Here is a 15,396-nt window from a genome sequence, read left to right on the forward strand (position 1 = left end):
TCTGTGCAGCTCCATGGCTCTGCAGGAAGCCAGGTGCCTGCAGGTGGGTGCTGCCTGGTGGGGGGCTGCTGCTGCCATGGAGGGAAGCACCATCCCCGCCCCGCCCCCCCCAGCCCAAGTACAGCTCCATCCACTGTCAGCTCGCACTCCCCTTCCTGCCAGAGAGGTAGGTAAGTCAGTGGGGTGTATGCACGACACAGGGGTTTAATCAGCCCTAAATTGAAGCGGTGTTTTTTAAAACCCACCGCTTCAATCTAGAGCCTCCCTTTTGTCTACATATGCCCTAAGTGAATGAGTAAGAGTCCCAAATGACAAAAGGACCTGTGGACGCCTCCTTTCCTTTGAGCCAATTTCTGTCTGCAGTTACCGTTGTACTCTGTTACTCCTGAGTGAGTCCAATGAAGCTTGATGTCAGTGGGCCTAGCATGCTTAAAGTTAGGCAAGTGCTTAAATATGGAGATCTTCCTTTACCAAATGGACAATGCTTAATGAAGGAGGCTAGACTGTGTTGCAAATGTAGTAGGAGTCCTCTTATTTTACACAAATTTAAAATATGTAATTCAGTCAACTTGTTTAACCTAAGGATGGGCAGGTAGCCTATATCTGGAGACACCCTGAAGTTTAATAACTAAGGTAACTGCAGTTCATTTGGTTTTGATGCCTTCATTCACATGCATCATCCTGTCTGCAGCTCATATTCATCCATTGGTTGTTAATATCATTTGCCCTGCTGCTGGGACCATAGTTTTCAGATCCAACCTGGAGCCAATCATTCTTGAGGTTTGCAGATACTTGGACATGGGCAGTAGCACTTTAGGGGAGGGCAAACCGGGCAACCGTCTAGGGCCCCACACTTTATCAAAATAAAAATTAATTACACTGAATATTTGTGTTATCAGTGTTGTTTTAAGATACTCATTGCAGTTTCATGGATAGGGCAAAGTGAAATTGAAAATATTCGACTTTTTTGCCCAGGGCCCCAACAACCCTAAGACCACCACTGACACGGGGTTTTAGTTCAGGCTGATGCCTAGTAAACAGACACACGTATAATATCCAGTGCTAAAATTGTCCCCTGGACCACTTTTGTTATCCCCTGAACCACTTTGGTTCAAGCACCCTTCTAACAATACAGCCATGAGCATGTCCAGGTGTCAGTGGGTTGTTGCAGAATTTCTTGTATTCAGAGGATCAATTAGTTATGTAGCTGCTTATCAACCTAATCTCTTCTCCAGTCTGCAGTATTCTCTTACACATCACTATTGTTTGCGCAGGGTTCTTTAGAAGAAGCATCACAAAAAATGCTGTATACAAGTGTAAAAATGGAGGCAACTGTGAGATGGACATGTACATGAGAAGAAAATGCCAGGAGTGTCGACTGCGAAAATGCAAACAAATGGGGATGTTGTCTGAATGTATGTATACAGGTATTTGCATCAAGCAATTTGAGCACCATGAAAATGTCTCACATATTACTTTTGTCAAACTGGGCTGTACCTAATAAGATGAAGTGCCTACACACATGCAAAGGTTGGTAAAATTATCAAAGACTTTGCCTGGCAAATCTGAAGGTGGAGACTGCAGCAGGAAGGGCCCTGTAATCCATGGTTAAGAAATCTTACTGAAAAAGGTATGACTCATCCATGAATGATGAGATTTAGGCAGTGATAGAGGATACCAAAGCATGAAGTGAGAGATGATATGGTGGTAAGAAAAAGGCCTTTACTGCTGGCAGCTACCACAAGGGAAAGCAAGAGTTGAAGAATCTGCTTGCAAGTGAGGGAATGTCAATTCAGTGGCAGCCAAAAAGGGTAGAGTTCGAGAGAGGCATCAGATGGAGAAGGGGAGGAATTCATAGAAACAGAAATCTGCAATGTTAGGTCAGAGAACAGACCCATTTTTCCCCAATGCCACTGTTTAGTAGTCTGCTTCCTACTCCTGGCTCTGAGGGAGATTGGCAGTCAATCAATAGCAGTTCCCCTAAAAAAGAATGGCTACTGTTGGCTGGAAATTGGTTTGTCCCCAGCCCTCACCCTTTAATCAGGACAGGGTTAGAGCAATGACCAGGCACTTTTTATAGTCTAATTAGCACTTCCAATGATGCTCTCAATTTTTTATGCATTTGAGATAAAGCCATAGGTAGAATCAACTTCAGAGTACTTGGTTATACAAATTTAAAATAAAAAGGGAATTAAGATGACAGCTTTTGTATTACCAAGCTTGAGGCCAGTCTATTTTAAACAGGTGTGATGCCACATTATCCCCCAAAATGGGGCATCAAAATTGAATTCCTGATAGAAGTTCAACTATAGCATTTATAATTGTAGTATATTTAAAAACTCCTGGAAATATAGTACATACATCTGCATATACTTCCTACAGTGAATAGGACTATAGTCTATTCAACTTATTGATGGCTCCAATCATTTTAGCATAAGGTAGTGTCAAACCAATTTAGGCTCATACAGGAAATTAATCTACCCTGAGTTTTTAATATACCTCTATCCTTCAATCTGATTGTGAGATGCTATATTAACTGTTGGCTTTGTGAGAAACAATAAGCTCCATCAATATTTGGAATGCGTGCAAGTATAATATAATTAATCTTTCATTCTGTAAATTGAACAGACTACAAAGATCCTGAGATATGACATATTCCTGTTCAATACAGAAATATACAAACAAATGCTACCAAAATGATGATAGCACTCAATGAGTCAGTAAGTGTCACAAGACAATAGAACCCCGCAGCGCTGAACCCACCTCTATTGTTCCAAGAATTCAAGAGTATGGGATAGTCTGAACAACGCGTAATAGCAGAAAACCAGCTGATCACAGAAAAAAAAATAGGTCAGTGTAAATAATACTGACCAAGGGCACATGAAACTTTTAAACTAGCTGATCATTTTCTCAAATTGGTGTATGTGAAACAAAGGCCAACAACAGTTGCTGCTATTTGAATCTCTCTCTGCAATGGAAACACTTTCTTTGTTACTGGATATCTCATGTTACTTATAATTTAAACATAAGTGTGTTCTAAAGTGAGGATATTTTGCAAGCCACCTCTAACCAGGTTGCAAAGGCAGAGTGTACCATACACAACTTGTTTGTTCAGATCTGGGCCAAATAGGGTGGTAAGATGTAAATGTTCATTAGGGAGACAGTCTTTAGGTGAATAAGTCCCTTTGAAATAAAAAGCTTGCCTTGAACTTTGCTTCATTTAGTCATACTGTAGGATTGTTATGACAAGCATCAAGGAGTTATGCTATGACAAAAGAGGGAGGTAGACTCTCATAAACGTTTATGACACTGCTCATTAAACATTTCCATGCCCTATAATACAGAAACCATAGACATGTCCAAATTATTCGACCAACAGTTTTAAATACGTCTTTTTGTTCTCATAAATTGCACTTTCTAGCACAGGTTGTGTCAAATTAAAGGTCAGATTCTGCTGCTCTTGTTCTCCTTGAACAGCATATGCTGTTCATTGCAGATAAACTAACTGTGAGATAAAAATGAGATTTTGGTTACCGTGAAGTTAGTAGGAAAATTCTGTTATTGACTTCTATGGAGTCAAGATATCATTTCCAGATATTATCCAGGAGGAGTAAGGATGACAGAATCTGCCCTTGGGTGTGCAGAACACAGAGTGAACTACAGGTAAATTTTCTTCATCTGATGAAATTCAGTACAGCTCGATTGAAGCACTGGCCCTACGTTTCCATAATAAGCATGCTTCTACACATATTGTTTAGAAAAATGCAGCAATACAAATTACGTACTTTGGTGCCAATTATACTCTGCATCATCCCCATCACTCATATTTCCCTATTTTAAGGTACTATTTGTAGGTCTTATTTTAATCATGTAAATTTCCTCTTTTCTCAATGATGCAGGTAGGTTATTTTCTATAGTGCTTAAAACAGGAAATTAAACACATTCAGAACTGAATTGAGTGTTTTCATGGTATCTTCCTCTTCCATCATATATTCCCTGAATGAGTCTTTTTTCTTGCTCTGCATTTTCAAAGGTGGAGAGCAAAGCAAGGTCCTTGAAAGAAACTCTAAAGTGAAGTTTTATTATGATGGTTCTGTTTCTAGATTCATCTTTACATGCTTAGCCCTTGGGCTGCACTTGCTGGTTCTTCTCAGAGAGTTGTTTTGGCTAATTGTTGCTATTTGTGTTTGTTAAGTGAGAGAATTCTCTAATTTCTGTACAAGATCCACATAAAGAGGACGCATGCCTATCAATATTTTATTTTCAATCTCCAGGTTTGTTAACAGAAATACAATGCAAATCAAAACGTCTAAGAAAAAATGTGAAACACCACCCTGATCAGACAGCTGCTGAAGAGAATGAAGGGCCTGACCTGAAGCAAGTGACATCAACAACTAAACCATATAGGGTAATAAAATTCATGTAATACTTTGTACAGTAGTTAGGATATTTGAGCTAAACAGTATATTATACGATAGTTTTTAGAGTTCTTTGATAACACAAAACATTTTCTCCACATTTGCATTATTTCTTATAAATAATAAGATAACAGTATTTAATGACATCAGGCAACTGAGAAATTTTTCTTAATAACACTTAACATGACAACATTCCATATAGATTCTAAGGGTATTCTTTGACCTTAATTAAATACGTCTAAGCTTACACAGTCCATGAAGAGATTGGATGTATGCAGTGCAAATCTCTACAGGATAAATTGCAGAGCTACTTGAAAAATAATAGAATACATGTTAAAGGAGATTTCATGCATGATTCTGCAATTTGTCTCATGGATGTTTCCATTACATGCATCTACTGATCTAATCTCTGAATGGGACATGCATGTGTATCAAATTAAAGTTCCATAAATTGTGGCGCACACTTCACATCCTCATTTGGAATGCATAAATCCATCTCTCCCAAGACTACTGTTAACATTTCGAACTGTGTACTGCAAACTGCTGTCATTAAAAAAAAGTCAAGTGGAAAAAAAAAAATTCCTTCCATTTTCCCCCACCCCCCACCAAATAAGATATTCCAGTTGCCTTCTTCCAAAATATATATCTTCACAAAGCCCAGAATATTTAATCCTACATCACTGACTGATTAAAGTACCGATACCTTGCAACTATAGGACTGGAAAAAGGAATCAAGATTTCTGATTTTTAAAAGATGTTCTCTTAGTTTAGGAAAGAAACTGAGATAGTAAATCTTTAAATCATGACACTGATTGTTGTAGAAGAGTTACAGGTGATTTTTAGAAACGTCTCTTTACGTTTCCTTTTGAGCCTTATCCAGTTAGTTTCATGTTAATTGAGTTATTTAGGATAAAAGGAATCAATATTTAATTTGAATTAAAATAATAGTTTTACTTTATCGTACGCAGCATACACAGAATAGATGAGGGTGTGGGGGGCACTGAGATTTGGGGAGGGCACATGCCTCACTGTTGACTTCACTACGCTTCTGCATACAACTGCCCCTAAATCGTGCTAACAAAAATATCCTATAGCTTTCCACTATGGATTCTTTTTAGAGCTCTGTTGCCTCCAAAGGATGAGAATGTTGTTGCTGTTGTGATGGTCCAGGAAATATGCAAGAAGCAAGGTTTTTTTGGTAACAGCTTTTATTACTCCCAACTATATAGTTGGTCCAATAAAAGCTATCACCCCCCAAAAATGCTTCTCTAAAGGATTAGGAAGACTTTTCCTACTGTTAACATTAAAAAAGAGATCTATTTAAGATATAAACAACCTGGCCGAAGCAGGCAATTCTAGATAATTTCTAATCACTGAATTTTATGGGTTTTTTCCTTTTTTTTCTCTTTTTTTCTGCCAGTATAGGAGAAAGTAGAACTTACCACAGAACAGCAGAACCTTCTTCATTACATCATGGATTCATATAGTAAACAACAATTTCCACAGGAGGTTTCAAAAAAACTTGTAAGTACACAAATGGATTAATCTTGTGAAAATTATCATTTGGTTTGATTGGAGAGACTGAAGATTTTATAGGGTTAGAGCCATTATTTAACATTTCAGTTGAAGAAGCACTTAAGGCTGTCTATGAAATTTGACCCTGATGGTGCTAAACTTGCATGGATTTCTAGTAAATGATATTCCTGTCTCTAAAGAGCTTACCATCTAAAAGAAAGCTTACAGTCTAAATGTGCATAAGAGAATTGGTTATTGGTGGGGAGTGATATTGGACTAACTGCATGGTTGCAAGAGAACCAGTAATTGCCCCCTTAATCATTACTCTGGTAGCTTCTTTGTTCACTGAAATTAAAGGTCTCATTTCTGTAGCATAATGAGCAGTGAGCAACTGGAGTGCACTGAGGCAGGTAGGCGGGTATGAATGGCAGCCACCACTACTACTAGCCTAGCCTCTGCTGCCACCACCTCTGCCATTCAGGGTGTTTAGACCCTGGAGTAGTTACACTGCTGATCCATATGTTGAAGTAATTGCCAATCAGAGCTCATCTTAACTGAAGTGGCAGTTTGAGCTATGTTCAAGTTTTGCCTCAACCCTGACTCCTGCCCATATATACAAACCTCTAACTCAGGATAAATAGTGCATTGTGCTCAGGCTAGATGCTGTTTCTTCAAAGGGGAGGGGTAAGTTGAAGCTCAAGTGTTACTAACACTGCAGCTAACAGCACATTAGGGATACAGCAGCTTGATTTGATGTTGGTAATCAGCTACAATCAGATCCCTCTGTACAGCTAGTCAAGTCATCCTTTGAAGCAGAGGTCATAGGTGCTAACTTTTATTTTTGCCGGGGCGAGGGGGCTAAGAAAATGGACACGTGCAAAGTTTCACATATTCCTGGTGATGACCCTCTTTCCGAGGGGGGTCAGGGCCCTTGGGCCCCTATGTACTCAGAACCTATGGCTAAGGTGCTGTTTTGAGTAAGAAAACTCTCATTTGAACCAATAACTCAAGTGTACTAACTCAAGCTCACCATTACAGGGAAGGCAAGTCCTCAGGTTTCCAAAGAATAACTGAAAGATGGTACTATGTTGAATACTTCTTAACTAAAATATCCATTGACTAGTAGAATCTCAATTTTCTGAATACATTGTTACTTGATGTCATTATTTTATGGAAGATGTCACTATTGTCACAAAGAAGCAAACATTGAGTATCTCTACAGTAGGTAGCTAGCATAGGTACTGCAGCAGTCTGGCCAAGGAAGCACAGAACTCAAGTGTGGGCTGAAAAACCATCCTGAGAAGCTAGGACCCAGCTAGTTTAATGTTAGCTTGGGGATGCCTATGCTGCACAGCAGGAGTGACTGCTGTATAAACATACATTAAAATAAACTTGATCTTCTGGCCTGGATGAGATCTGCTCAGATAGTACTCAGGTTGGGGGGAATTAAGAGTGGCTTTATGTTGTCTTCATGATTAATCACACTCATGGTACCAACCAGAGGGTACTCCCCAGCAAATATTAGAGCAAGTACAAGATTAGCTGTAGTGGGGAGGGGTGGATAAAATTCAAATATCAAAATATTATGGTTTTTTATTTTGGAAAAAAAAAGCTCCACAAAGAAAAAGAAAAAAAAAAAAAAGGAAAATGTTTCAGCATTTTGAACCCAAACCAGAATTTTTTCCCATTATTTATTTTTATTCATTTTGTCTTCATTTGTTGAGTCCTCCTATTCAGTGGTAATATAGGAAGAAGCAGGAGAAAGGGAGAAAGGCGAACGTTAATTAGTAGGTTTTCATTTTAAAAACAAAACATTTCATTTTTGCTTTTTGACAAAATTAGACCATTTCAATAGAATTTATCCCACAGAAAATCACATTTCAGAAACAAATGGCCAGTTTTTCTAAATAAATACATAAAAGCTCAGAATAAAGTTTTGATCTGGCTGCATTCTGGTTTTGTATCCCTTTCCCTGCTATGACATTCCATTTTAAGCTGGGGATTTACAAACATGTATGCGTAGCATTGGCCATACAAAATCTTCATCATCTGGGTACTGGTTTTTAACCATGGACATCCCCAGCTATCTTGTTAAACCAGTTACATTATCACTTTGCACTATTAGAGCTAGTGTTGTAAGTCAGTTTTTTTCCAGAGGTAACATTGGATGAATGTAATAGTTGGCTTGAAGCAATATTACTTTTTCTTACAATTGCATCACACCTCACAAGGATGTAGATTTAAACTGAGTGAATGTTTAGATAAGAGGCCTCCAACAAACATCCTGCTGCAGGTGGTGACCTTAGTTTACTAGCTGACTCCTGTCTTTTTGAGTCCATACTGAACTGATGTCCCGATGCTATGTTGCTGCTGCGTTATTACACATAGTACAAGAAAAATCAAGGTTCTGAGTACTTGTGGTGAACTAACATTTTGTGCATTTCTCATACATATAATACTGCTAATTCCAATGCTCTGGTCAAATCACTATTCCTTCTCTAAATTCCCAATGCCACTCCCTTTTTTAACTCTTTACCCTTAAGTTAACAGTTGCACAGTGTTGTTTTGTAGTATTAAGCAGCTGCCACAATCCAGTGCAAAATTCGTATTTACCTTTATTACTAAATATGGTGCAGAGATGTTCAGCGTTTAATTAGTTAATATCCATATAGACTTTGAGAGCCTTATGAAAAGCATGTTAGAAATATAAAGTGAGGGTTGTTATTAACCGGGTGTTTGTTTGCTTGTTTGTTTTAATTTTAACAGTTACATGAGGAATTTGGTGCCGAAGAAAATTTTCTCATCTTAACAGAAATGGCTACCAGTCATGTTCAGGTTCTTGTGGAGTTTACCAAAAAGTTACCAGGTAGGTCAAGTATATAGACCAAATCTTGCTCCTGTTGAAATTAATGGCAGAATTTTAACTGATCGCAGGTATGTCTGGATTGTTGTACCTTCCATTCCCCCCCTTCTGCCACCAATACATACGCTCCCTTCCAAATACTGCCTAAAGAAAAAGATGTTTGTAAATGGAAGAGAATATTTTAAAGAATTCAAATTTTATCAATCTGAGACATTGCATCCTTTATATCTACTGAAGGATAAACTGTTTTAAATTTTGAGTGTCTTTGAAGACGTGTTATTTTATAACAACTTGACAATACAACATATTCACCCTTAGCATTGGCTCTAATAGCTGACAATTTTTACTTTACTCCCTGTGCTCCCTTTCTATGTTGTAGTATGGTAGAATTGTTATTATAGCCAGAAAATAAGTGAGAAAAGTATTTGCTTTTTCCTTTCTATGAAAGGTTTTGGGTCAATATCATTCACTTAAGTATGTATGCTTAGAACAGCAGCTTTAAGTACATGGAAAATAGGTGTCTATCAGACTAGTGTTTAGCTTGCTTTGATGAAAATATCACAGATACACAATGAAAAGTATAATTTAGTTTTCTAACTCAAGTTGAAGAGGCCTTAAAACATCAGGCAAAATGATGCCTCAAGAATCAAAAGCTTATTGTAGTTCCTCCAGGTTTATTACATTTTGCCCCATACTCTGTGGCTGTGAGGTTCAGCTTTGCTAACTGGGGAAGATTTCAGAGATCAGAATGCATGTGAAGGTCACCCAGATCTACTTTTTGATGCAGAAGCCATATTCTGACATGGAAGCTATATGGGGCTCCCTGAACATTTCTGTGCAGTGGGGCTTGGGATCAAGAAGAGTGGGGAAGAGTGGTTTACCTAGAGCCAAGAAGATTCACTGGTTTGTGGTTCTAGTCTAGTCCACTAGATCACACTGCCTCACCCTCACAAATATATGTATATTCAAATGTGCAAAACCATCATTTATCTAACAGTCTTTTGACACTGCCCCTGTACTAGGAATTGGTTTCTAATGGTTCTAATCTTATTCCCATTTGCAAACTAAAACAGTGGGTGGAGATTCATAGGAAATAAGTGAAAAAAAGAAAGTGAAAGCATGGGATAGGGCTCAGTTCAGTACCAGAAGATGATAACATGGCCAATTCTTTATTAGCACTAATTTAGGAATTTAATTTGTTACATGCTAATCAAGTTGAATTCAATTTTACCCAATCCAAAACAAGATTATGCATGTGTGCATGTGTGTGTGTGTGTGTGCGTGCGCGTGCATGCGTGTGTGCATGAAAGGGAGAAGGGGTAACGGAGAATGATTCAGAGGGATGTTAATCTGGAAGTCTGAAAAAAAGGAAAGGGGGAAAACAACTCTATGATTTCTGCACAAAAATAAAACAAAAAGCTTCTTAAGGGGGAGCACCTGAAATTAATAGATGCACTTGCAAAATGTTGGTCATAGGGACTTGTTATATAGTAATTTTGGGTGGCTCCTGGAGCTCTTAACCCCTGGGTTGTTGCACATTAACACCTTAAAGTGGGTTTCAGCACTCGTTATGCAGCTCAAAATTCTGCCACTCTAGAGCAGGATTCTCTCTGATTTGCACTACGCTGTTCCATTAAGATGTGGCCATTCCCCACACATGTGCTACCCAAGGTGAAATCCTCCAGCATCCTAGGATGTCTCACACCCCTGCCTGTAGAAGAGGGATAGAAACCAGTCCTGGCTCACCAGCTCTTTGGTGGCAACTCACAGCTACGGCTCCTAGTCCTGCCGCTACCCCTGCCCCGAGTCCGCTAGTGGCAAGTCACAGCTGTGCAGGTGGGGGATAGTCAGAGAAGGTTTCTCGATTAAGGGTGAGACAGCTTGGAGTTGGAAGCAAGCACTAACACTGATCAATATGTGTTCTGCTCACAGCATAAGGTGTAACCAGGCCCTCAGGGTTGTGTAAAATGAACTTTGCATTCCTCAGATGGAAATTTCAGAAAAAAATCAGATCTTTTCTGAATTATATCAATGAATTTATACTGAGGAAGACAGAGAAAGTGGCTTTTAGACAAAAAGAAGAAGAAGCAGCAGCTGCTATTGGCTATTTGAAATGAACAGCATTTACCTGGCAAGTTTTAAAATCTGTGTCTTTTGACTATTTTTATTTTCATTTACTGTATCAACTTCACATGTGCTCCTTTGTGGGCTTGTTCTCAACCCCTTTGTACTGGTGTTGCAGGGGCAGTCAGCATAAGCTAGGTTATATAAATTTTTTAACCACACTCTTGCCCAACAACCCCATTCTATGCCGACCAGTGTTTACAGTAGTTCAGCAATTTGCTTCAATCATGCACAGCCCAAACTCAGAAAGGAAACCCCCTCTATTCAAAACAGGGGGGGAAACGTTTAGCTAAATTACAAGGCTTAATATCCTTAAAGTGGAGGTGTGAAATTTCATTACCAGTTCCTTCTTTGAACATCTCCCTTAATAGTTGCCTGTAAAATACTTTTGGGAAGATGAGTTTGCCAAACTCTAGATCAGATCTGGCTTGTGAGGCCATATCATTTAGCACATGGGTCTAGAAATTTTACAGTGGAAGAGCAGTGTTAGCACTAATTGCTGCTCCCCTACTGCCAAACTTCCAGAACCACAGGGAGCCCTGCAGGCCAGATGACATGGTCTTGTGTGCTAGCTGGGGCTGGCACATAGCTAGATCAAGCCTGTATGGTTTTGCTGGCACCCAGGGTTGTCACAGACCAAACCTGCACTGGATCAGGCCCATGGACCCACCCTGTGCATGGACTATAGCCCACAGACGAGCCCTGTGCCACCCATCCAGGCTGTTGGGTCAGAAGGTGGTGTACCAGTGCTCTTGATCAACTCTTCATCTTCCCAAAGAGAAGGGTAAGTGGAAACCAAAAGGAGGCATGTACATTCTAGCCATGTGATGATACTTATCACATCAACATTTTTGGTATGGTGGCTTGCTTTTTAAAGCACAGTATCAAATACAAAATATTTACTTTTCTATAGAACAAGTCTGTCTGCTTCCACTTTACTCCTGGTATTCATCCTGCCTCAGCTCTAAAATCAATAAAATCTATAGAACATCTATAGAAAAATTTGAATTTTTGCATATAGCATTTTATATAAGGGTTGTAGATCAATAAAGCACTTTGCATACACATTTAACTAACTCCTGTTGATTTTACTGTTATTTAAATACATGCTGAGCTTTACTGAAATACTCACCCACAGCAAGCAGGAAGTTAACGTAGGCAAGAGCCATCTTAGATTCTTCCCAGACTCTCTCTATTTTAAAGATGAATGGCATCTTACGGTCAAGAAAGGTAGAACCTAAAGTAATATTGTATTGTTGGTTTCATTTTGTATTGATTGCCAGTTTATTTCTTAATTCCTTCCAGGCTTTCAGACTCTTGATCATGAAGACCAAATTGCTTTGCTGAAGGGTTCAGCAGTAGAGGCCATGTTCCTTCGTTCAGCTGAGATCTTCAGTCGTAAACTTCCTACAGGACATGCTGACCTCTTAGAAGAAAGAATTCGCAACAGTGGTAGGTGCTCTTTTTAGGGGAAAAAAACTTTACTTCCATGGGTCAACATTTGCTCTTGAATTGGAAGAAAAAATTATCATGTTAGTAATAAAATCGTTTATCTTAATGCTGGCTTTCTTGATGTTCACTAGCACAAATTTCAGTCAGCCTCTAATCCAAAGATCATAAAGATTTAATTGTAAATATGAGGGTGTTTCAGAAAGTAATAGCAAAATAGCTGTGCATGATGTATCTCTGTGACAAGGTGGAGAACTACACAGTAGTAAGGAACATGGATAGCAGCATTATCAAGTACACCTATCATTTACAATTACATACATGTGGCCCAGTAAATGATCATTGCACACAAAATGTTTTTATTTAAAAAACTGCTGTTAATTTCTTAAACACCCTGATACATTATAAATATTATGACTAACATTATAGAAATTGAATGTCTCTCTGCAAGGTTAAAGATAAATGAACTGTGAAACTAAAACTTCATTCTGAAGGTTATTCAAATGAAGTGTCTGTCTGGGTTTCCCTTGCTTTATGCTGTACGCGCATTCCTGGAAAATGGCACATAACTCAAATTTGCATAAAGGGAGCCCACTTTACAATGTAACAAATAGGGATATGTTCTGAGACCTCAACTGTACTGACCCCCAGACCCATTTCTACCACATTTACAAGACAATTTTGGTACTCACCTACAGCAGAGAGGGGCAAGGGATAAGCTAGTGGACTGCATAGAAGCCATAATGGGGATGACAATGACAGAAACACGTGTCGCAGACAGCGAGTGAGGAGCACAGATCCACACAGGAGATGATATTTTTGTGCGCATTGCTCCTACAATGCACTGCATAAAGCAGCTGACTGCAGGCTTCCACCACACCGATTGCATAAGAGTGAATTTACCTCGCATATACCGAATTTTTGGTATAAAAAGGACCATCGCGTAAGAGCTAATTCACTCATACAGAACCCGCACAAAGCAACGGAAGCAACTGTAATTAAAGTTATAAAGGTAATAGGAGCATTGTAGCTTATTACTGTATGTTATTGTAAAGGGAACAAACTACTACTCTGGATCATTTAGTAAAAGGGATGAGAGTGAATGATTACGTTATTCAGTAAAGTCAGTAAATATTCTGTTTCAGACATCTGTCAGGGGTTTGGTCTGTACCGTGGAGTTTTACTGTGTTTGAATATAGTTCTCAGCAGCTGCATAACAAGATGAGGAGTAGATACTGTTTAGCAGACAGTGCAGAGCAAGAAAAGCCATGATCTGCATTATAACACCTAATTGTTATCATGCCTTCAGTGGTTGGTAACGAAATGCTGAACGTAGTTTGTCCTGTTTTATGATGATCCGTACCCAGCCCCTGGTCATCCAATAATATGTCTGTGGTCAAATTTTAGTAGAACAAAGAAATCAGTAGCCTTTGCACTGCCATCAGAAGGAGACTGCTTTTATTTCTGGGTTTGCCCGCTTACTTTTTCTAGGCTAAAGGATTGAAGAAAAAGCAAAAGCACCTTGTTCATTCCGGAATGAATGGGGACACCTATGCTGTCCCTGGCCTGAGAAGCTAATGATTCAAACTGATCACTGGGGGGTGAGGTCGTTAAGTGATGGAGGAACACAGAGTCGGAGATTATAAATTTGGTTTGCTGCAGTATGCAGAATGACAATTTTTAGTTTAATGTTTTTAATTTTCTGTTGTTTTGCTCTCTTTAAAAAGATTTTTTGTAACAGGTGGCCTTAAGGAAAGGCGGCTAGTTAGACTGAAGGGCTGCAGCGGGGGGAAGGTTAATGAGGGCATGGCTCATTGGGAAACAAAAACCCCAGTAGGCAGAACGGGCCAGGGAGATGAAGGAAAAGCACCAGGCAGAAGCTATGAGGAGGACAAGCCTGAGAGAGGAAGGCTGAGGCCACAGCAGACCCAGCCAGGGTCCAATGCAATAAGGTTTTCGTTTGCTTACTTTATGCGATGAAAGGCTGAGAGGTGCTCCAGATAACAAAGGCCAGCAGGTTTAAAGGATCAAGGAGAAAATCCCAAATGAGGGATAGTGTGGAAGACAGCACAGAAGTCTTCATCTGGAAAGACAAGGAAGGGGCTTGAAACTGATACAAAGGGGGATGCAGACCCTGAAAAAACACTTGATTTTTGCCTTAGTGGCATGTGATGAATATGAGGTTGGTAACATCCTTATGGTTACATTGGCAGAGAATAAGATACATGCTGGGAGTCCAGGGATGTACCCTAAGCCATTGTACTAAATTGTAGCTGATCAGAAATGTTTAATTGGAAGTTGTCCATCAAAAAACCCAAAACAGTAGTGGTTGGTTTTGTGTGCACATTCTTTTATTTTGTATTTTTTCCCTGAAAAATGTTATCCCAGAAAAATGATCCCAGCTGAACACATGGATTTTGAAAACAGCTGCTGTTGTAATTAGGTCAGTAAGTGTGTACGTGCTTTCTTGTCCAAAGTGTCAAACTACATTTACAACAAAAGCAGTAGACGTTTTCATTCAGAAAATAAAATGTTTCTATCAATATTAAATAGCACCTGCCCTTAATGATTTTTTTAAATACTTAGTAGAATACTTCAGGTTCTTATTACTGTGACATATCTTATCATATTGTCAAAACTTAGTAGTAGTGCAAAATATGTCGTTAAGATGACTTCATTTAATTCTAAACCTTACATTATGTACTTCTACTGTTTTTCCATGAAATAATGTAGAGCTAGTAAATAAAATGTTAACCTGAAAAATTCAAAATAAAAGTTTTAAAGTGAAGTCTTCTTCAGACATTTTCTAAAGCTGAATTTCTATCTTAAATTTTTTTAATTGTTTTTTTCCTGCTTCAGAACAGATTTCAAAATGTCAAAATTTCCCTTAAAATGATAAGTTTCAACCACATCTATCATAAATATGTATATCTTCCTGTACTTTGAAAGATACTTGATAGAGACATCTTCCTCTTATCCATGAAAGGGGGGAGAAAAGTACTCCCTGGGGTCAGCCAGTCTTTCTCC

At 38.9% G+C, this 15,396-nt stretch overlaps 1 protein-coding gene across 3 annotated transcripts in view; it reads left to right on the plus strand.

The window, feature by feature from the left end:
• NR1H4 (nuclear receptor subfamily 1 group H member 4) overlaps positions 1–15,396 on the plus strand; it is a 76,764-nt gene that overhangs the window by 41,987 nt on the left and 19,381 nt on the right. For 2 of the 3 annotated variants that reach the window (XM_019545133.1, XM_019545135.1), the window contains 5 exons: positions 1,275–1,427; positions 4,275–4,408; positions 5,844–5,942; positions 8,700–8,799; positions 12,226–12,372. In XM_019545133.1, coding sequence (XP_019400678.1) covers positions 1,275–1,427; positions 4,275–4,408; positions 5,844–5,942; positions 8,700–8,799; positions 12,226–12,372 — 633 coding nt within the window. The remainder of the gene's footprint in view (positions 1–1,274; positions 1,428–4,274; positions 4,409–5,843; positions 5,943–8,699; positions 8,800–12,225; positions 12,373–15,396) is intronic. The other variant, XM_019545134.1, reaches the window with a different exon arrangement.

This window comes from Crocodylus porosus, unplaced genomic scaffold (genome assembly GCF_001723895.1).
Source record: "Crocodylus porosus isolate Cpor-Errol unplaced genomic scaffold, CroPor_comp1, whole genome shotgun sequence".
Lineage (NCBI taxonomy): Eukaryota > Metazoa > Chordata > Crocodylia > Crocodylidae > Crocodylus > Crocodylus porosus.